The sequence below is a fragment of the Mus caroli genome, chromosome 3 (genome assembly GCF_900094665.2).
Source record: "Mus caroli chromosome 3, CAROLI_EIJ_v1.1, whole genome shotgun sequence".
Taxonomy (NCBI): domain Eukaryota; kingdom Metazoa; phylum Chordata; class Mammalia; order Rodentia; family Muridae; genus Mus; species Mus caroli.
Genome location: NC_034572.1, coordinates 128,760,684 through 128,783,489, shown reverse-complemented (window position 1 = coordinate 128,783,489; position 22,806 = coordinate 128,760,684). Strand labels below are relative to the sequence as shown.

The 22,806-nt window shown below is 45.2% G+C and overlaps 1 protein-coding gene across 1 annotated transcript in view; it reads right to left on the bottom strand.

Moving 5' to 3' along the window:
• Manba (mannosidase beta) overlaps positions 1-22,806 on the bottom strand; it is a 78,758-nt gene that overhangs the window by 47,092 nt on the left and 8,860 nt on the right. The window contains exons 2-5 of the mRNA XM_021157735.1: positions 14,740-14,834; positions 10,967-11,072; positions 9,966-10,136; positions 3,777-3,900 (exon numbers count right to left, since the gene is read on the bottom strand). Of these exons, the coding sequence (XP_021013394.1) occupies positions 3,777-3,900; positions 9,966-10,136; positions 10,967-11,072; positions 14,740-14,834 (496 nt within the window). The remainder of the gene's footprint in view (positions 1-3,776; positions 3,901-9,965; positions 10,137-10,966; positions 11,073-14,739; positions 14,835-22,806) is intronic.

Below are 22,806 nucleotides of genomic sequence, written 5' to 3'. Positions count from 1 at the left end.
TGTGTGTGTGTGTGTGTGTGTATGTGTGTGTGTGTGTGTGTGTGTGTGTGTGTGTGTGTGAAGCCCTGGGTTTCTCCAACATGAAGGTTCATGAACTTCTCCATCGGCAGGGTCTAGCTGTACATAGTAATCCCAGCACTCGGGAGGCAGAGGCACTCAGATCTCTGTGAGTTGAAGGCCAACCTGGTCTACAGAGAGAGAGGAGTTCCAGGACAGCCAGGGCTTAGAAGAAACCCTGCCAAAAAGAAAAAAAAGTGGAGGGGGGAGGGCAGAAATTCTCCAAAGATTTCCAGCTTTTATACTGTAATAGAGTCCATGTCTCTATCAGGATGTGGCCTGACAAGAAAGTAAAAAGAGTTAGCTCAGCAGGTAGGACTGCCACATAACCTGCTGACCTGGGGTCTATCCTCAGACCCCACATGATAGAAGCCTGCGTGCGGGGTCTATCCTCAGACCCCACATGATAAAAGCCTGCGTGCGGGGTCTATCCTCAGACCCCACATGATAAAAGCCTGCGTGCGGGGTCTATCCTCAGACCCCACATGATAGAAGCCTGCGTGCGGGGTCTATCCTCAGACCCCACATGATAGAAGCCTGCGTGTGGGGTCTATCCTCAGACCCCACATGATAGAAGCCTGCGTGCACACACACCCATCAAATGAAGGAATAAAATGTATTTTTTTTAGAGAGAGAAAATGCTTTATTCATCTGACTATGAAAGAAAAGAAGGCTGTCATAAGGGCTGGGGAGATGGCTGTGTGGTTAAGGGTACTGATTGCTATTCTAGAGGACCTGGTATGGGTCCTAGCACTCACATCAAGTGGCTCAAGATTTCTATAATTCCAGTTCCAGGAGGCTGGCTTTCATGATACCCACTTGCACATGTGTTGTCTTAGTCAGAGTTTCTATTGCTGGACAAAATATCATGACCCAGAAGCAAGCTGGAGAGGAAAGGGTTTATTCAGCTTACACTTCCATACCACCGCTGATCATCAAAGGAAGTCAGGACAGAAACTCACACAGGGCAGGAACTTGGGGGGCAGGAGCTGATGCAGAGGCCATGGAGGTGAGTGCTGCTTACTGGCTTGCTTCCCCTGGCTTGCACAGTCTGCTTTCTTACAGTAACCAGGACCACCAGCCCAGGGATGGCACCACCTACAAGGGGCTGGGCTCTCCTCCCCCTGGATCTCATGGAGGTGTTTCCTCAAGGGAGGCTCCTTTCTCTGTGATAACTCCAGCTCATGTCAAGTTGACACACAAAACCAATCAGTACATGCATGATGTACACAGACTTATGCAGACACACATATATATGCATTTTTAAAAATCTTAAAGAGAGAGACAGAAGCTTGATGATACAGGCCTTTAATCCCAGCACTCACGAGGCAGAGGCAGGCAGATCTCTGTGAGTTCAGTGGCAACCTGGTATACTTGGTCTGTACATGAGCATCAGATGGGGCTGATGTGATGGTGGCAACATACTTGCCACCCAAGTGTGAGGACCCAAGTTGGAATTTTCCCAGAGTTCTGTAAATCTGGGTGCTGTAGAACATGTCTGTAACCTCACCTTTCAGTGAGACTGAAGACGGAGGTGGGAAACTCCTCAGCAGCTCAAGGCTCGATATCCTGACGTACAACCCAACAAAATGGCGACTAACAGAACGGAAAACCAGGACAGACACCCGGGGCTGACTTCTGGCCTCCACATCTGTGCCCCAGTGAGAGAGGGTTTAAGAACTAACAAGGAGGTGGGAACGTTCAGGTAGGCATGGGATGGTCTGCAATCCGTGACCATTGCTTGTGTAAGAGGAGGGTGGCTCATCTCATGGGCAAAGAAGGCTGTTCAAAGGCAGCTGCCTGGAGTGACTTTCTCCCAATGGCCCCCTCACGGGCGGCCTCCCGCGCTCTGAACTCCTGAATCATTACTAGAAACCGAGAGGCCAGAGGGAACTGTGGTCCTGTGCATTTAAAGAAGATGGAGGACAGGTCTCTGTGACCTCTGAATCACGGAATGTGTCAACTCCAACACCCTGCGTTTTCCCAGACTCCCATCAGAATTACAGGACAGATGCAAGCAGCTGATTTTCAGGAAGCTGCCAGCTAAACTAGCCAGGCAGGCAGGCTCACGGCTAACACAGCCCTGTGCCCTGCCTCACCAACCAGAACTCCTTGCCAATTTAGAGGAAATCCTCAAAACTCTACTGAAAGCAAAATACCTCAGGGCGGAATCCACTCAAAATAAGGACAAGCCAGCAAGAAGGGAACACGCGCAAGTGACCAGTCAGCAAGAACTAGAGACTTGTCATGCAGCCTAATATAAACGAAGCTCTTTTAAGGGAGGACGCTGGCATTTTAAGGAAAAAGTAATTCAAAAGTGAACAAAAAGTAGAAACTAAAGGAATCGACAGATAACATCAACAACAACTGCCAATAAGACACTCAGCAGGACCAACAAATTCTTGTCTGTTTTTACATTTCCCAAGAGAAGCTGTAGTAAAGGGCAGCTGTACGCTGGGCAGGCCACAGTCAGGCTGAAAGGACAGCCTATTTCTCCACTCCTAGGCAGGTCATCTACAACGAAGGAGGAGCCTGGGCTGAGGCAAGCATCTATGTGTGGACAGGGCAAGAGTGGAGAGAGCCTCTGAGTCGGCGGACATGGCTTAAACACTAAACAGAGACCAACAGCCCTGCTCAGCTCAGTGAGTCCAAAGGCAGCTGGAGAGATGGCTCGCAGGGCGAGCAAAACCAGGAGGACCTGAGCTCAGGCCCTAGCACCTATGTCAAAAGCTGGCTGTGAGTAACCCCAGTGCTCGAGGGCAGGGTGGAGACAGGAGGGTGGCTGGGGCTTGATGGCTCCCTGCATAGCTCCAGTTTCACTGAAAGACAGGATCTCAAGGAAATAAGGTAGAGAATAATGAACCAGGAGACTCAGAGGTCCCCTCTGGCCTCTGTACAGATATTCATCATACACCGTATACATGCTCACATAAAATACATTTAGAAACAAATAAATATGCACTATCAATAAGACATTAAGGAAAAAAATCAATGTGAAAGGAAACTGACCGTGGAAACCACCCTGACAGAGAGTGGGGCCACTCGGCATGGGGTGAGAGAGGGCGCTGGGGACCTGTAGCTGGGGTGGGAGGCTGTCTCAGGTGTGAGGTGGCGGGTGTGGCGGGGAGCATGAGTGAAAGCAAATCAACCTTTCTTTCTTTCTTTCTTTCTTTCTTTCTTTCTTTCTTTCTTTCTTTCTGTCTGTCTGTCTGTCTGTCTGTCTGTCTTTCTCTCTCTCCCTTTCTTTCTCTCTCTCTCTCTCTCTCTCTCTCTCTCTCTCTCTCTTTCTTTCTTTCTTTTTTTTCTTCTTGGTTTTTCAAGACAGGGTTTCTCTGTGTAGTCCTAGCTGTCCTGGAACTCACTCGGTAAACCAGGCTGGCCTCAAACTCAGAAATCTGCCTACCTCTGCCTCCCAAGTGCTGGGATTAAAGGCGTGCACCATCATTGCCCTACGCCCCTTCTTTCCTTCCTTTCCTGTTGGGTTCCCTCCCTCCCCCCAAAATAAATATTTTAGCAGGTATCTATCTACAGGCCTGGTTTCTGCTGTAAGCTTTCATGACAAACCATTTGCGTGTATTTTAGACTTTTATAAATCGGCTATTCTGCAGTATTTTAAGAAGACCCTGAAGAATATCTTATATTTCAAATTATAAACAGACTTTTTGTAATAAAAAGAAGACTCAAAAATTTTTTTCAAGAAATCGCAAATCTTGACTTACCATATACTGGCAAAAACGTGAGGTAATCCAGATGAGCAATGTTATAGGTTTCAATTCTAACATCTTTCCAGATTCCCTGAGAGGGGAAGGAAGGGCCCCAGTCCCAGCTGAAGGAGCACTGTGCCTGGAATTTCAGGGGAAGAAAAGGAGAAGTAGGCAAAGGATAAGATATGTGTGTACTAAGACGTTATGATACATGCTAAATGAAAAGTTAGTAAAAAAAAAAAAAGGCAAGATTCTATCTTTAAAATATTACATATACACGCGTACAGCAGTTTACTAATGATGCCATAGCAAAACGCTGGACTGGAGGGGGTGGGGCTTCACCAACTGAAATGTGTTTGCAAATAGATGGCTACCTTTGTCTTTCCTTGTGTACCAGCAAGCCAATACCTCCCATCCTCCATGCCTCCTCATCCCTTCGGCTGCTGTCCAAATTCCTTTACTCTAAACACCTTGCTTAACTTAGTCACCTTGATCAGGACTTCAAATCCAGTCACAGTTACATTCTAAGACACTTGAGTAGAGGGAGTGTTGCAACTTCAACGTGTAAGTTTGGGGAACACAGTTCAGCCCCTAACTAATTGTGTTTGGGTGTCAAGTATGTGTGTGTGTGTGTGTGTGTGTGTGCATGAGCGAGCGTCACAGCACACACATCTCAGAGTCTCCCTTCTGGCATCCGTGCTCTCTTGTGCTCACCAACCTTGCGCATGTGCTAGATAGAGCCACTTCCTATGAATAGAATATGGCAGAGGTGATGTCATTTCCAAAATTAGATTATAGAAGACCGGCCCTTCTGCTTGGGGCCCTGTCCCGTGCTCTCTCTTGGCCAAGAGAGGAGCCAGCTGCTGTGTCCTGGAGCAGCGCTGTGGGAGGCCTGAGTGAGAGACTTGGACAGTAGATCTAAAATTTCTCAACAGCCATGGTGAGCTCAGAACTCTTGTCAGCCCCAGTCAGGCTGAGGTGATGGCTTGATTAAAACGTCCCGAGCTACAGGTGCCCTACCAAACTGTACTTAGGCTGAGAAACTGTACAATATTATTACTATCATTTGCTATACAGATGGCGATGATGATTATGATTATTATAACCAAAAATGCCCACTTTAGTGCCATAGTTAAATTCATCAAGAAGAACAGAAAATCTAGTTATGCATTGTTTCACATTCATTCTTCAAAAGCCTACTATGTCAGAGCACTGCTATTTATTGTTTGCTTGTTTGTTTTGTGTTTTGCTTTTCAATTGTCACTATGAAACAGAGGCTACCCCTAGTCCTGGGCTTTCAGGCCAGGCCTGAAAGTGTCAGGACTGCAAGCAGTGGCCACCATACCCTGCAAATGTTTACTCACTCTCTCTCTCTCTCTCTCTCTCTCTCTGAAGTTCTCCAAAACACTGCGGTGCCTAACCACTCCTGTATTAAACATGACAACTCAATGAATGAGTAGCCTCATTGAAAGATAAAGATATTATTAACATGTTTAAAAAAAAAACTAGCCTTATTCCCTACCTCATTAAGTATGAACTCAAAAGTCCTCGTTTAGGAACACCAAACACAAACCGATGGTGGCATTGCCTTTAATCCTAGCACCCAGGAGGCAGAAATGAAGGTCTGGGAGTTCTAGGCCAGTCTGGTGCACATAATGAGTTCCAGGATAGCCAAGGCTATACAGAAAGGGAAAAAAAAAAGGAATACCAGGTGCACACATACACACACACACACACAGAGAGAGAGAGAGAGAGAGAGAGAGAAACACACATATACCCACAAACAATCACTTCAGACTGACTGGAGTAGCTATCTGAGAGACATAGTCGTGTCTGCTAACTACCTGTCTGAGGACCAGGACACTAAAAAAAAAAATTCCAATTATGAAGTTACAAAGGTTCATATTCAACTAGAAAGAAATGATTCTCTGACAATTAACTTCTCAAGGGAATGGGAGGAAAAGAAAGAGTAATGGAATCCAAGTGATAGAAAAAGAAAGGGAGGGGACCAGCTAGTGGGGTAGGGGACCAGCTAGTGGGGTAGGGGACCAGCTAGTGGGGGAGGGGACCAGCCCGGGCCAGGCTGGGGATTCAGTGAGAACCCTGGGGGAGGGAACAACGGAGTGCGAACCAGAAAGCCTGTTTGTGTGCTAATCTGAAAGTTTAACTTAAAACAAACAAACAAACACACACACAAAAAAAATCAACCAGAATCTTTTTTAAAAAGTCTCATCAAGCAGAAAATTTTCTTTTACTTCTTAAGGATAAAACATTTTTCAAGATTAAAAATCTATGACACTGTGAGTTCAGCTTTGAAAAGTTGAGTTGGAAAAGACGCCCTCTGAGGGAGGCGATGCCGGTGTGTGTAGGGGGAGGGGGGCAGTGGTGATGCGGGTGTGTGTACAGGAGATGCGGGTATGTGTACTAGGGATCCAGCCACACTGCTCTCACCCAAGAATGGTTTCCTTCACTCTGTATTTATGTCAGGAGAAGATAAGTACGTTTCTACTACAGAGGAAAATGAAAGTGTGCCTCTCACCCCTCACCAAGGAAACTTCTCTTTTGCAGCAGACAGAGACCATCTCAGAAAACTACAACTAGTCAAAATACAGAGATCACCAGGATTCCCAGGCACAATGAGGGCAGCCACAGCACGGCTCCTGCACCCGGGCCCAGGAAATATTAAGGAAGAGGTGGTGGCAAAATTGAAAGAGCCGGAAGATCTGCAAGTCTGCTGGGACTGCTGGGACCCCCGTACCCACGAAACCTCAACAGTGACAATATGGCTCCCTAAACAAGACCCGGACAATGAAAGACCAATAGGTGTGAGTGGGGACATTTTCACAGGGCCCCACCCCTAGAAGCAAAAGACAACCGCCTTCAAGTGACTGTGGAGAGAGGGCGGATTCACCTTCCCAGAAAGGGGTCACTGAGTGGTTATCCCTGACATCATGTACACAAACGCAACAGACTCATCAGGCCAGGCAGTGGTGGCGCATGCCTTTAATCCCAGCACTTGGAAGGCAGAGGCAGGTGGATCTCTGAGTTCAAGGCCAGCCTGGTCTACAGAGTGAGTTCCAGAACAGCCAGGACTGCACAGGGAAACCCGGTCTTGAAAAACAAACAAACAAACAAAGATTGAGCTATACAGGCAAGAAAGTAGGACATTTTCTTAATTAGTGATTATGTGAGCAGGCCCAGCCCATTGTGGGTGGTTCCATCTCTGGGCTTGTGGTCCTGGGTTCTAAAAAAAAGTAGGTTGAGCAAGCCATGAGGAGCAAGCCAATAAGCAGCACCCCTCCACAGCCTCTGCATCAGCTCCTGCCTCCCAGCCTGCTTGGATTCCTGCCCTCACTGCTTTTGATGATGAACTGTTACATGGAGCTGTGAGTAAAATCAACCCTTTCCTCCCCAAGATGGTTGTGGTCATGGTGTTTCATTGCAGCAATGATAACCCCAGGTAAGCAGCAAGGAGAGAACAAAATATTCAACACCCTACCAAGCTTCAGATCACTTAATTCCCTCAGCCAATGAGGATGTTCACTGATTCAGAAAGTACCTGTGATGCCCTGTGACTCGGGCTGCGGTACATCAACACACAGCGCTGGAACTGCTCCTACTCATGACGCTCACAGATGAGCAAGGAAGTTGAGCACCGAATGAATAACACATGCACTGCGAGCTTTATAGAGGAAATGGGGAGCTAGAAGTCGAGAGGGTCTAGTATCTACACAAGTTGTCCGAAGAAAAGAAAGAAGAAACAAAAACTTTTAAGCTGAGGATGTGGCTCAGCGGGGGAGGGCTTGCTTCTATACACAAGGCCCCAGGTTTCATACACAGGACCAAACAGTCAGACATCTCTCGCAGGGGAGCCTCTTTCTTCCACCTTGAGTTACGGAAAGGAAGTGGAAGGCCTCTATCAGAGGAAATGCCTGTGCACATGTCATCAGGATGCAGCCTGCTCCAACAGGAGGAAGTGGGGTGAAGACTGAGCTAGGAGCTTTGGACATTAGCCTCCTGATGGTGCCAAGCTGGTGAAAGATAAAAACTATGAACTTTGAAAAGCATATCTAGTCCTATGTACATATGGACGCAGAAGTCCCAGTTTCTGTTTTACAGAAAGGGATGCTGGGGGCATTTTTGTCCGGAGACCATGCCAACTGCTCTGTGGATAATTACTTGAAAGAAGGCAAATGGAGTTGTGGGAATACCGGCTAGGTGACTAGGGCAACGTGCTGTGCAAGAAGTGACTGGACCCAGAGGCAAAGAATAAAGGTTGTCTTGGAAATTGGCAGGAACTAGAATGTGGGATCCAGTTGGAGTAAACAGATCACTGATGGCGTGCCCTTGAGGGTACACCCTATCTCAGTCACTCCCTCTGTATCCCTCTGCTTCCGGGGCACCATGAGGTAAGCAGCTTTGTCCCGCACTCCCTTCTACCTTGCTGTTCCACCTCACCACAGGCGCAGAGCCAGAGAGCACCGACTGAGCACCTTTGAAACTGAAAATCAAAAGAGATGCTCCGCCACCCCCCAATCTGTTCAACTCAGCATGTTACCATGGTGATGAGAAGTGACGGACAAGAAGGGAGGAGGGAAGTAGAAAAGATAGAGGCGACTAATGTGCTGAGCAGAGGAGGAAGCAGAGATGTGGAGACTTTAGAAGGGTCAAACACTTGATGAAGAAAGTAACGTTCGCGAGCAGGATCAGAGTGAGAAGGGGGCAGGGGCGGGGGGGGGGGGGGNAACTCAGCATGTTACCATGGTGATGAGAAGTGACGGACAAGAAGGGAGGAGGGAAGTAGAAAAGATAGAGGCGACTAATGTGCTGAGCAGAGGAGAGAGGGGAAATAAACCATCTGAAATATGAGCCTCAGTCTCAGCCCCAGAGGACTGTGAGTCACAGGACACAGAGTGAGAAGGGGGCAGGGGCGGGGGGGGGGGCGGCGCGGGGGGAGGCAGGGGAGAAGAAGAGTAACGTTTTCTTCTTAAAAACTAAAATGTCTTCCAGAACTTTGGAAGCAGAGGCAGGAAGATCTCTGTGAGTTCAAAGCCAGCCTGGTCTATATGATGAGTTCTAGGCTAGCCAGGGCTACATAGTGAGATGCTGTCTCAAAAAACAGAAACAGAAACAGAAACACAAACACAAACAAACAGAAACCAAACAAACAAACCTAAATGTTACATACAGTTATAATACAATAATCATGCATTAGTATATGTTCAAGTACCGTAGAACAGAATAAGCCTCAAAGAAAAATCATCTGTGGATTATACCTTCCCATTCTGTATTTTAAGGTTCTAGCAGTAAAATATGAGAATATCTCAGGAAAAAAAATTTTTCTTTTCTTTTTCTTTCTTTTTTTTTTTTTTTTTTTTTTTTTTTTTTTTTTTTGGTGGTTGGGAGTGGGGGTGATAGGATGTTTCTCTATGTAGTTCTGTTTCCTGGAACTCACTCTGCAGATCAGGCTGGTCTCCAACTCACATAGATCTACCTGCCTGTGCCTCCCAAGTACTAGAGCTAAAGTGTGCACCACCACACCCAGCTGAAAATATACTTCTTTCAAGCAGGTTGCTAGTCACAAGAATCACTAATAAGTTTTCACGTCTGGTAACAGCTTTGATAAATATAAATGCTATAAAATAACTTATAGAGATGGGACTGTAACTCAGTTGGAAGAATTATCTCAGGGCTCTGCCTAACATGCACAGAGCCTTGGGTTTCATCCTTAGGACCTCACAAAACCAAGCAAGATTGTGCGTACCTTAAACTCAGCACTCTGTAGAGAGGTGGGGGATGGATTGGAAATTGGAGGTCATCCTTGGATACATAGCAAGTTTGAAACCCACCAGGGCTAGAGGAGTCCCTGCCCGAAAAAAAAATATAATAATTTATAAAGTCCTACTAGCAGCTCCCCATGGTAGTTCATATCAGTAATCCCAAGACATGGGAGGCTAAAGCAGGAGATTGCCACTTTTAACAACATAGTAAGTTCTAGGCTAACCTAAGATATAACATCAAGTTCTGTTATCCACAGTGTGTGAGTGTGTGTGTGTGTGTACCTAAGTTCTGAAACACGCTCCAGGAAGAAAACCTAGAAGAATGAGAATCCACCACAAAAATTCAGAAAATCTTGTTTTCAAGCCTTCAAGTCTGCCAGCCACAACGCTGCAGCCCACACACTCTTGAGTGAGCATTCATTACCTTTCGGATGAAGTTGACGTGACATTCACCCTTCTGCTCCACCGGGGGGCACTCTGGGGGCACCGGGTAGCGAGTGTGAGCTTTGCTCTGACGCTCCGCATACTGCACTGCTGACCAGAACCGCAGCTTTAAGGAGTTCACGTCTTTGACCACGTTGGTGACGTCAAAGCTCTGCAGGACAGAGGAAGGAGACGCAGCTCCATGAGGAAGACCTAGTCTTGTGTATAACATTTTAGATAAAGGTAGACTACATGAAAGATACACACTACAGCCACGTCTAGAGCTAGTCTCATTAACAGAAGGAATCCCTCTGAAAGAGAACTTAGTGGACGCCTTTAGTTACACCTCCAATCTTCTGTCCAAGCACAGGTTCCTAGGCTTCTCCTATTTTTACAGAAATATGGTCCTAGAGAACTATGCAGAACAGAAAGTATCTTCATCCCAGGAACGACCTGTACACATGGCCTTGAGCTGCCAAAGGTTCCTAGACACTACATAACAACCTGACCCACTGAAACGCATAGACACTACATAACAACCTGACCCACTGAAACGCATAGACACTACATAACAACCTGACCCACTGAAACGCATACACACTATATAGCAACCTGACCCACTGAAACGCACAGTGTGTATTTCTAAGTCATCAGTGAGTTTTGCTTTCCAAAGCACACCCTTGAAACAGAAGGGAGGTACAATTTCAGAACAGATTTCCTTTTCAAATTGTCTGTCACTTGTCATTTCCCACGGATTTGGATCACCAGACCACTGAGGAGTGAACAGCCAAGCTGGAGCTGTAATTTCCTTCCTCGAGGCCCACAGAACCACCATGGGACTGGCACTGTCCCTAACAGCCTTCAAACGGGGCACCTGAGAAGCCCAGTTATTTACCAGTGTTTCAAAGGCCTTGACCTTGACCTATGGCAAATTACACACCGATCCTTCCCAGTTCACGAACATAAAGGCCCGCTCTTGTGAGTCTGGAGCCCTGTACTCACGTATCCAGTGAACATGTTGTCTGTCTTCCCAATAGTGACATTGTTGAACAGGATTTCTGCAACCGTGTCAACTCCATCAAAGGTCAACTTTACCTTCTGCCATTCACTAAGAGACAACAAAGGATTTTTAAAACATTAACCCATGTAAGTCTCTTTGTCATCAGTTAAGAACTAACAAAGTAAAAATTCCACAGGAAAATATATACCCTTAACCTTAAGGCCATCAAATTTCAGGAGTGTGGGTTTGACATTAACTATAATAATTTCTTTGAGTGACCCAGTCCTCTAATGTGGCTGTCAGAGCTTTGCCATAAAATCAAGAGCACAAATTATAATTTCCAAATGAGTTGATTCTCCCAGTTATTGCAGAGTTCTTAGATAACCCAGAAAACATTTGTCAAAGCTATTGAATCTAAGACAACACATTAACCATGACCTAGTGTCAATGATGGAGAATCCTGTGCTCGGTACTTTGCTCAGCCTTACAAGGAACAACCTGGAATTTGAAGTTTGTACTCTGGATGGCATTCAAGCCTACAATACATAGAAATCAAACAGAAACTTTTTGATCTATTGGACAAGGGCTAACGGAGGCTTACCGTGTAAGAAAGAAGAGAATAGGAAAGAAGCGAATAAGAAGTCAAAGAAGTGAATATTTTCCATCAGTAACGAGGAACTAAATCATGATGAACACTGCTGCACTGTGGTTATTTAATCAAAGGAAGCCTTGATAAAGGACCAATGTCTCTAATGTGCTCCATCAGTTAGCAGTGCTACATCCCATCTACAGACGGAAAGTGAGTTAGTTTCTGGCTGTCTAGGCTGGGATAGGAACAGTGTATGGGACCGGGAAATGATAACTAATGAGTAACTGATGATGGCTGATTTAATTAGGGCTTCTATTGCTGAGAAAAAAAAAATGCCATGACTAAAAGTGACTTGGGGAAGCAGGGGAAATCTCAGTTTACAATTTAGGTCACTCTCCACCAGTGAGGGAAGCAAAGGCAGGCTCTGGAGGCAGAAGTGGAAGCAGACCTCTTAGAAGAACGCTGCTTCATATATATATATACCTGAAAGTGCCCTACATTTTCTTACACCACATCTACCTGTGGTAGCTCATGATTTTGATCCTAGCAGGGAGGCAGAGTCAGGCAGACCTCTGTAAGTTCAAAGCCAGCCTGGTCTACAAATTGAATCCAGGACAGCCAGGACTATTACAAATAAAAACCTCGCCTCAAAAAAATAGAGAAAGAAAGAGAGAACGAGAGAGAGAGAGAAAGGAATTGTGGTTCTCAATTGTGGTTCTCTCATAGATAACTCTGGCATGCATCAAGTTGAAACAAAACAAAACAAACAAACAAACAAAAAAACAGGATAATGGTGATGACTGCCGAACTCTGAATACACTAAAAGCCATTGAATTGTTCTTTAAATTAAGCAAATTTCATGTTATAAAGATCAGAGTTCAATAAAACTGTTTTTGTTAAGATAAGTAGAAGAGTCCCGGTCTCGGAGAACCACGCCACCCCACCTCACAAAGCCCTAATAGTGTCAATTACTTTAAAGACAGACTCTTTATTCGGACACATCATTTGGACTGAGTTGCTGAGAAGGAGAAACTGAACAAGTTGGGGGTCCATGGCAAGGCCAGGGGTGGTGGGGCCAGTGTCACAGGTACACAGTGAAGCCAGTATTTCATTTATGAAGCCACGAAACAGACTTTCTATTCCTGAGGAAAAGCACGTAATGTTTTCTCACACCATCAGAGACTGAAAGGCAAACCCAAGACACTGGATTCTGCAGTTTCTGGGTAAAGTCAAAACCGGGAAGTGAGGAGGCTCTACTAAGAGAAATGCCAGGCAAACTTAGACATAATGGGATGATGGCGGTGGAGAAAGATCGAGGCGGCAAATCCAGGTCCCTTGGCACAAGCTTGGGAAGAGGCATCTGTGTTCCACAAAGAAGAGCAATGGGCTACCGGGATATAAGCTACTTGGATTTGGGATGTGCTATGTTCAAAGGGAAATGGGATTTTGTCTGGGTTTTTTCTGCTATTTGTTTTTGTTTTGTTTTGCTTTGCTTTGTTTTAAGACAGAGTCTCAAGGAGCACAGAGAAACCTGGAACTCACTATGTAGTGGGAGACAAGATTCTTGTGAGAAATATTTTAAGTGTTATCTGGAAATAAAAGCCAGTAGCTTGCACTACCACGTGGACTACCGTGTGGCATGGTTCTCCTAGTTTATTGATCGTAATATTCTGGCTTCTTTTGGAACACTGAGGGTTGAACTCAAGGCCTTATGTACACTAAACAGGCTCTTTACCCTATCCTGTGGCTTTAGATTTTAAAGTGATAATAAGTAATATAACAACAACCAAAAAAGTCATAGACAAGACAATTGTTTAAATTTAGTAATAATGGTGACTTGTATACTTCCTTATATTCATTCTGCTTCACCTAGAAATATTTTCTTATGATAACAGAACACTGCTGAAAGCAATGCTTGTAGTTTTCTTTATGGCCACATGATTAAGGTTAAGGTCATGGTTTTGTAATACCAAAATTAACCTATAAGCTTCCCCTGCCCAAGGACCAAGTAACCTCCCAGAATGCTGGGAGTTGTAGTTCTTATAACAAAAGCCTCATGGGAAAGTATGGTGGCCTATGGGTTTGTCTTTATAAACCCCTGCAACAGTGTCTCAGGGCTATTCAGCTGGGAAATTCCAGGAGTGGCCTTGACCAAAGTCCATCTCTTGGTCAGTACTTAATATTTAATAAAGCTTGCTTCAAATTTGGCCCAAAATGGTGGAATTGGATTTTCTCCAGAGAATCTCAGGATTGACAGTATCAATGGAGGTAGAGCACTAACAACACTGTAGATCTGGGAAACATGCTTCAATGACTAAGGCTCTAGGCTCAGATCCTAGTACCACCCCTGTACACACACACACACACACACACACAAGCACTCCCACATGAGTGCTGTAGTAGTGAGGGAGCCTGTGAAGATAACTTGGTCAGTAAGGTGCTTACTTGCCATGGAAGCAGAAGAATTTGAGCACAATTTACAGACCCACATAAAAGGTGTGCACAGACACAGCAGCACTTGCCGGCAAGCCCAGAATGGGGGAGGCAAAGACAGCAGGACCCTCACGACTCATTGACCAGTGTAGCAAAATTGGAGAGCTCAAAGTTCAGAGAGAAACAAAAAGCAAAGTGGACAGTAATTGATTAAATTGCCTGGCATTTCTCCTTTGGCCACACACACACACGTGCACACACACAGAATAACTTCACAAAAAATACTGCTGATCAATACATTCACCTAGACACTGGGGAGGTCCAGGGCATTTATATAAAATGGGATTTAGGTGACTTCGGTATAACCATGGAGTAATTATTCCCTAAAACACAGTGTCATGACTGATGAGCAGTGGCCCCATCCTCACATATAAAATGAAAAATAAATTACACAGTCACTTCGATAGCACAAAGGTTTAATCTGATTTAACTCTGATTGATATACAACCTAAGCAGACATAAAGCATAAATGAAAATCTTGTCATAATACAGTATATAGCACATAGTATACATAATATAGTATATATAATATACTATATTGTACATAGTATATATAGTATAGTATATATGGACATAGTATATATAGTATAGTATATATGGACATAGTATTTATACTATAGTATATATGGACATAGTATATATAGTATATATGGACGTAGTATATTAGTATAGTATATATAAACATATACATACCTGAGATTAAAGGGGATTTTAAATTCTGTGCTGTAGGTCCAGTTATCTAAGCAAATCCATCTATAGTTCAGGTCATTAAATCTGTAGTAAGGATCCTGTTGGTACAAGATAAACATGGTAGCCAAATATGCTAAAAATAAACAATTGAAATAGGTAATGAACAATAACTATTGATCACCTGAAAATTAATGAACTCTTGGCCTAGGAAAGTCAGACGATTAACACTGAGAATGTGGGCTGTGGATCAGAGGCTGCAGATACAGCCCAGTGGTGGGATATGCAAGGCCCCGAGAACAGTACCCAGTGCTGTAAAACGACCAGGATGTGGGAGAAAATTCCCAACAGTATACGTGAAATGAAAGAGCTCTGAGGTACAAATAATACTCATTATCAGAGAACGTGTCCGGAGATAGATACCGGCTCCCTTTGTATTGATTGTTTTTTATTATATATTTGTTTAAATGTGTGAGAGTGCTCAGGCATGCACCACCGTGGGTCTCCCTTCTCCCCAAGGTCGTCGGCCATCGGCCCACGTGGACGAAGGGGGCAGAGTGGTTAAACAGGGTATTGGATGGCCTGTGAGTACAAAGGGAAATGAAGTCATTCCAGGATCAGTTTTAGGGAGACAGACCAATGTTTTTAGGGGTGTATCAATGGTAAGATAGTTTAAGGGAAAGGAGTAGGAAAATCCAGGATGGGCATTTCTTCCTTATCGGGAGAAAGGAAGCCGAACCTGTAATCTAACCAAAGACATTCCACAGATAGAGGGGCGATGGGGGACCAGGATGGGGGTTGAACTCTCCGGAGGTCAGAGTAGGAGAAGCCCTGCTGGTAAAGAGAGTCCGCCATTTTGTGAGAGCTCAGAAGGCTATCTGGACAATGGTAGACTTTGACCTTAATTAGCAGGGCAACACACCACAGCACCTATGTGGGTGGTCGGAGGACTCGGTGGGAGATCAGTTCTACATTTCCGTTGTGTGGCGTCCGAGAACTGAACTCAGCCATCAGGCCTGGCAGCAAGCGCCTTCACCCACTGAACGGTCTCCAAGAGACTCTGGCTGCCTCTTTTAAGCCAAACACAGAACCTCTAAAGTCCTGACAGTAAATAAAATCTGACCGCCCTGGGACACGTCTCCTTTCTTTCCCAAGGCCCAGTTCTTGCTCTTTGCTGAAACTACCCCAGATAGCCTCCAGGGGGCAGCACATCTCCTGCCCTCTACTGCCCAAAGTTCAGCAGAAACTCCCATTCCTCTGAGACCTTAAGCATTTCCAACCTACTTTTCACTATGCTTTCTAAGTGAGCGCTGCTGGGGGCTGAGTAGAGACCACACAGGCAGTAAGTACACTCACCCCCACACTCATAGGAACCAGCTTTCTTGGATTATCCATGTTAGCAAACTGCAGCCCGTGGGCTTGACTCTGTGTGGCAGCCAGTCAAGGGCCAAGCGCTGACAACAGACTTACTAGAAGTTGTGGATATGGACCAACAGGCAAAGCACTTGTTGCAAAGGTCTGAAGATCTCAGTTTGATTCCCCAGCAACACCGTAAAAGCTGAATGGAACAACACCTGGAAAGTAGCCCAACGGCTAAGAGCACTTGGTTTTTTCGGGGGACCAGGATATGATTCCCAGCATTCAACTGGTGGCTCACAATCATCTGTAATTCCATTTCCAAGGGATCCAAGGTCCTCTTCCAGCCTCCCTGGGCACTGGGCACACACTAAACACTAATGCAAATAAAATAAAAAATTTAAATCTATCCATTATTTTAGAGGATGAGGAGCCAAGCTTTGCAGCCCTTCTGGGCTGTTGACATAGCCGATAGCAAAGTCACAGTGACCCCGACTATAATACAAAGAGGAATGATTTATATAAATCTATTATCCAAGCCAATCAGTTGCTGTAGCACTGGTTTTTTCCCTTTGAAATCTATTCCACTGGGGCTAGAGAGAAGACTCAACAGTTAATAGTTTTTGTTTGTTTTGTTTTGTTTTTTGAGACAGGGTTTCTCTGTGTAGCCCTGGCTGTCCTGGAACTCACTCTGTAGACCAGGCTGGCCTTGAACTCAGTTAACAGTTCTTAGTGCTCTTGCAGAGGACCCAAGTTTGGTTCCCAGTACCCACATCAGGTAGCTCACTACCACCTGTGTCTCCAGCCCTCTTCTAGCCTCTGTAGGTTCCTGGAGATGGGTGGTACACATAAACTCACACAAACTTAGCCATAGCTAGGAAGAAGGGATCACAAATGAGGAAATGCCTCTATCAGAGAGGCCGTTAGGAAGGTCTGTGGGGGCACTGTCTTGATTAATGATTGATGTGGGAGCACCGAGCCCACTGTGGGCGGTGCTATCCCTAGACAGGTGGTCATGCTTATATGAGAAAGTAGGCTGGGAGAGACATGAGGAGCAAACCAGTTAAGTGGCATTCCTCCAACACTTCTGCTTCAGTTCCAGTAGACAGTGACTCAGGATGTGTGTGCTGACTAGTTTATGTCAACTTGACACAAGCTAGAGTCATCTGAAAGGAGGGAACTTCAGCCAGGTGTGGTGCTGTACACCTTTAATCAGAGTGCTTGGGAGGCAGATGCCGGTGCACCTCTGAGTTTGAGGCTAGCCTGGTCTACATGAGTCCCAGGGCATCCAGAGATACTAGGTAAGACTGTCTCAAAAAATAAAACAAGCCGGGCAGTGGTGGCGCACGCCTTTAATCCCAGCACTTGGGAGGCAGAGGCAGGCAGATTTCTGAGTTTGAGACCAGCCTGGTCTACAGAGTGAGTTCCAGGACAGCCATGACTACAGAGAGAAACCCTGTCTCAAAAAAAAAATAATAATAATAAATAAAATAAAATAAAATAAACAAACAAATAAATAAATAAAAATAAAACAAATAAAAAAGGAAGGAGTCTCAATGGAGAAGACAGCTCTATAAGACTAGGTTGTAAGGCATTTTCTTATTATTTCTTAGTGGTTAGTGGGAGAAGGCCTAGCCCACTGTGGGTGGAAATGGGTCAGGGCTGTTGGTCCTGGGTTCTATGATAAAGCAGGCTGAGCAAGGCACGTTGAGCAAGTCAGTAAGCAGCACTCCTCCAAGGCCTCTGATTCAGCTCCGGCTCCAGGTTCCTGCCCCATTTGAGTCCCGGACCTGACTTCCTTGGATGGATGGTAAGCTGTAATACTGAAGCATAGTCAAAAACTAAACCCTTCCCTCCCCAAGTTGCTTTGGTGTTTCATCACAGCAACAGAACTCCTAAGATAGAGCTGCGTGTCATCTCCTGGGGGGCAGTAACTCCAGGCATAGAAGAAAAAGCCAGTGTTGTCCATGATCCTCTGCAATGAGAGCGGAATGGCCGTGTGTGACTGGTAGTGACCATCTGGGCAGCTGTCCAGGCTTCTCACCCATCAGAAGCATCATAATGACTCCAGGGGAGTACACTGCAGTCAAGGTTCCAATCTGCCACACATTGTTCCTAACTAGGGTAGCTTGATAAGCCACCTCGGGAGAGAGTAAGGTGAGCTTCAAAGCTACGAAACAGATTTGTATTTTAAGTTGCGCTTCGTGGTGAGACGCTGTCAAGCGGTGTGTGGAAGTCCCAACCACCTTGCTTCCCTTTCTGCTCCTCTGAGCCGCCCCCCGGTGAAGAAACACACAATAAATATTTAAGAACTCAGGCTGGAAGAGAAGCCTAATTATTAACTTGCCCAAATGTCTTCACTCGGCCCTATTTATAACTCCGCACTGTGGACTTAAACCAAGATGGTTAAAAATATCATGAAAGAAAAAGACTAGCGAACTGCGAGGGCAGCTCAGCCAAGCGCGTCAGCCAAGCACATCAACACACTGCACCCCAGGGCTAGCTGGGGCAGCAGAGCTTGGGTCTCCTTCCTGTGTCTGTGTTCCTTGCAGGAAGCTACAAGGGAAGCCCAAGAAGGCAACCGTGCTAGATGTGTTTTCTCACATGAAGAGAATTTACAGGCTAGTTTCTCCCACGTATACAATTCCAACTTTTTTTTTCCATTTTACTGATGGGGGAAGGGGACCCAAGTGCCAGGCCTCATGTATGGAGGCCAGAAGAGAATGTGAAGGACGCGACTCTTTCCTTCCACTATGTGGGTCTCGGGGATTGACCTAAGGTCATTAGCCTTGATGGAAATCATGTTTGCCCACTGAGCCATCTTGTCAGCCCTATTCCAATCTTTTCTTTAAAACAACAACAACAACAACAACAAAAAAAAAAACCCTCTAGTTTTTAAGGTTTATTGCACAGTAGGGAAGATGGCAGAATTTAGCTACAAACACAATGGAAAGGCTCTTGTCATTCCAGGCACTAGCAGATGTCACACAGGGCCAGGATATAGCCCTCTGAGGTGTCAGTGTCAAGACTTTGTATGCCAGAATCTCCCATGCCTGAACCAATTACTAAAACAAATGAAAAGTTGAACCATGATGGCCTGAGAGCAGAGTCTCCAACGTCACTTTGTGTGGTAGTCCTGCTGTCTACACCCTGGCTCTCCGGTGTCCATAAATACCTTGCAAGCACTCTGTTCCAAGCTCTTCCTAAAAGCCGGAAGGCCGCCGATCACACATGGCAGAGAGTAGCTGAGTTTCTGGAAACAGCACGCCAAGCACAATAGACCTGGTCACAATAGGGCCTGGCGCTGACTTGTGCAGCTTACAGAAAATGCTGCATTGGTGCACTAGCTGGCAGAGAGAAATAGAAATGTAAGAAAGAACACTCCAAAACTCAAGGAATGTCTTTTAATGAAGCAAGCTGTGAGAGAGACCCCAAACAGGGTGCGTTTATAAGGGAAGAGCCACCCTGGATGTGAACAGCACCACACCATGGTCTGCAGGAGCCTGAATCAAAAGAGGAAAAGGAGAAAGACAACCAGCCTCCGTGTTCTCTGCTCTCTGAGTCCTGGCCAGCCCAAGTGAGGGGATGCTTAGCCACACACTCCTGCCCCATAAATGCTGCCATGCCTGACCCACAGCTAACCATCGATTCCACTCTCACAAACTGTAATTCCAAAAGAAATCCTCCTAAATTACTTTATATCAGGTTCTTGGTCAGAGCCACCAGAAAAGTTCCTCCCATAAAGACCTCTCTGCTTGAACTCTCTAGAGGAACCTGGTGCTACCCAATTTGTTTTTAAAAGGCAAAATGCACAGCAACGGAAGAGAGTGAGCAGACAGCATACAGAACAGAAGGAAACCTTTGTCAGCTGTACTTCAGAGGGCAGTTCATAAATGAATATCTAGAGAGTTACAAAAATTAAACAGAAAAACCAAAACTTCAAGTTGCCAATGAGTTCTCAAAACAAGAAATATGAACACCTAACAATTTTTCTAGAAGTGTTTAACCTCCTTCGTAACCATGGAGACATAAATGAGGAGTACCTTGAGGTGAGATGGCTTAGTAGGTGAAAAGAGCTTGCCTGCTCAAACTGGAAAACCTAAGGCCAGTTCCCAGAATCCACAGTGGGAGGAGAGGACTGATCTCTGACCTCTGACCCTGACACAGCTTGTCATGGTTGGGCACACATATGTTCAAATTCACTTCTCTCTCTCTCTCTCTCTTTCTCTCTCTCCCTCACTTCCTCCCTTTTCCTCTCTCTTCCCCATCTCTCTCTCTCCTTTCCTCTTTCTCTGAATGTTTTTAAAATTAAAAAAAAAAAACCAATAATTTTAGAACATCAGCAGTATAGTTATTGTGGAAGAAAGAGATGCCGGTGAGGATGTGAGGATGAGAAGTACTCGGCCCTTGCTAGTGAGGATGTGACTGGTGTGGCCTCTGTGGGGACCACTGTGGCATCTTCTCAGAATGTAAACACAGCTGACCCAGATATAGCACACTTCTGCACATCTACGTCTATTGCCCCTTAATTCACAGCATGAAAGAGATAAAATCCGCCTAGACGTCAGGCAGCAGAGGACTGATCATTAGCATGTGGTACATATACACAACAGAGTTTTGCTCAGCTGTCAAGAAGAACTAAACTTGCAGCAAAATGCATGGGACTGGGAGATACTACATCAGGTGAGGTAAGCCAGGCTCAGAAAGCTTCCTTTCACGTGCAGATCCCACATACATCCACATGTTTACATATGTGGATGTATGTGGGAGAAAGTGTGTAGAAGCCAGGGAAGCTGGGAAGGGGCCCATGAGGGGAAAGAGGCTTTAGGGAAGGGGATGAGGAAGAGTAAAGAATACATGTGATATAACAAGTCGGTGGGGGCGGGTGTGTGTGTGTGTGTAGGGGGGAGAGGGAGCGGGAGGGGAGCCACAGCAAACCTGTTAGTTTAATCTGATCATTAAACAAAGAACGGGGCAGTGAGATGGCTCAGCTGGGAAAGGCACCTGCAGTCAGGCCGGGCCACCTGAGTCCAATCCCCAGAACCAACATGGTGGGAGCCGAATGTTAACTCCCGAAGGTGCCCTCTGACCTCCACACAGGCACCGTGGTGCCCACGTGCCCACATACACACACACACACACACACACACACGTTCACACAAAATAAACAAATAAGTATGCAACTTAAAACTTTAATAAAGTAAGAAAAGTCTTAAAAATACACATGCAGAGTGCAGACTTAAATCTCCCCTCACATCTGCACCAAATGGGCCTGTGTGCTAAAACAAAACAGTAAAGGAAAAATCACTTTTGGTTCTTAATAAGGGACTGTATTATGAAAAAAATTTCAGAGGCTTAGATTATACATAGTTATATATCTATACACATATATGTGTATGTGTATACATGTATACACATATGTGTGTGTGTATATGTGTATGTGTACACACATATATATATAATTAGTTATTCTAATGCTAATCAAGCACATAATTTGGCCCCAGATTGGCTGACCTGCTCTGAGCCACATTAAAACTTTGAGTCCTGGGCTGGAGAGATGGCTCAGCGGTTAAGAGCACTAACTGCTCTTCCAGAGGTCCCAAGCAACCACATGGTGACTCACAACCATCTGTAATGGAATCTGATGCCCTCTTCTGGTGTGTCTGAAGTCAGCTACAGTGTACTCCTCATACATATAAAATAAATAAATAAATAAAATCTTAAAAACAAAACAAAACAAAAAAACTTTGAGTCCTGCTTAACATGAACAACAGTTTAGGGTCTTTTCATGACCAAAAAAGAGTCAGGCAAGCTGCTAAGTTGCTAAACAAGCCCTGGAGTCCTCAAGCTGATGATATACTCCAGCCTTTAAGGTAGGGACAGTCTGATATACTTCAGCCTTTAAGGTAGGGACTCAGGCTGATATACTCCACCCTTTAAGGTAGGGACTCAGGCTGATATACTCTAGTCTTTAAGGTAGGGACAGTCTGATATACTTCAGCCTTTAAGGTAGGGACTCAGGCTGATATACTCCAGCCTTTAAGGTAGAGACTCAGGCTGATATACTCTAGTCTTTAAGGTAGGGATAGGCTGATATACTCCAGCCTTTACAGTAGGGACAGGCTGATATACTCCAGCCTTTAAGGTAGGGACTCATATCTACAGGATCAAATATGCGCTGCTGAGTAAGGACTTATAGTGGAAGAAACCTAAAACCCAAAAGGTGGGGTTTCTAAGATCTTACACTTCTAGATCAGATGGACTTTTCAGCAACAGTAATAGTAGCTAGAAGACGCTGTCTGTGACCCTGCTGGGCAGGTCTTATTATCTCATTCATAACACACAATCAGAGGCTCAAAGTCAAACAGCTGTTAACCAGTGGAATAGTGACTCACCCAGGGAAATGTGGCATGCTTATTCATGACCCAGGACTTAGGTGATGCCAGGGACACCACAGGAAATTCCAGTGTCAGTGTGCATTGAGAGCTGTGAGATAACCACACCACATACGTGTGCCCGAGTAAGTTATCTGTAACTCCTATTGATCATTCTTACAGCCTCAATCCATATTTGCAATCTCAGCTACTAGGAAGCTGAGGCAGGAAAATCACAGCAAAGTTCAAGGCTACACTGTGAGCTCCAGGCCAGCCTGAACTGCAGAATGAGATTCGACTGTGTGTGTGTGTGTGTGTGTGTGTGTGTGTGTGTGTGTGTGTG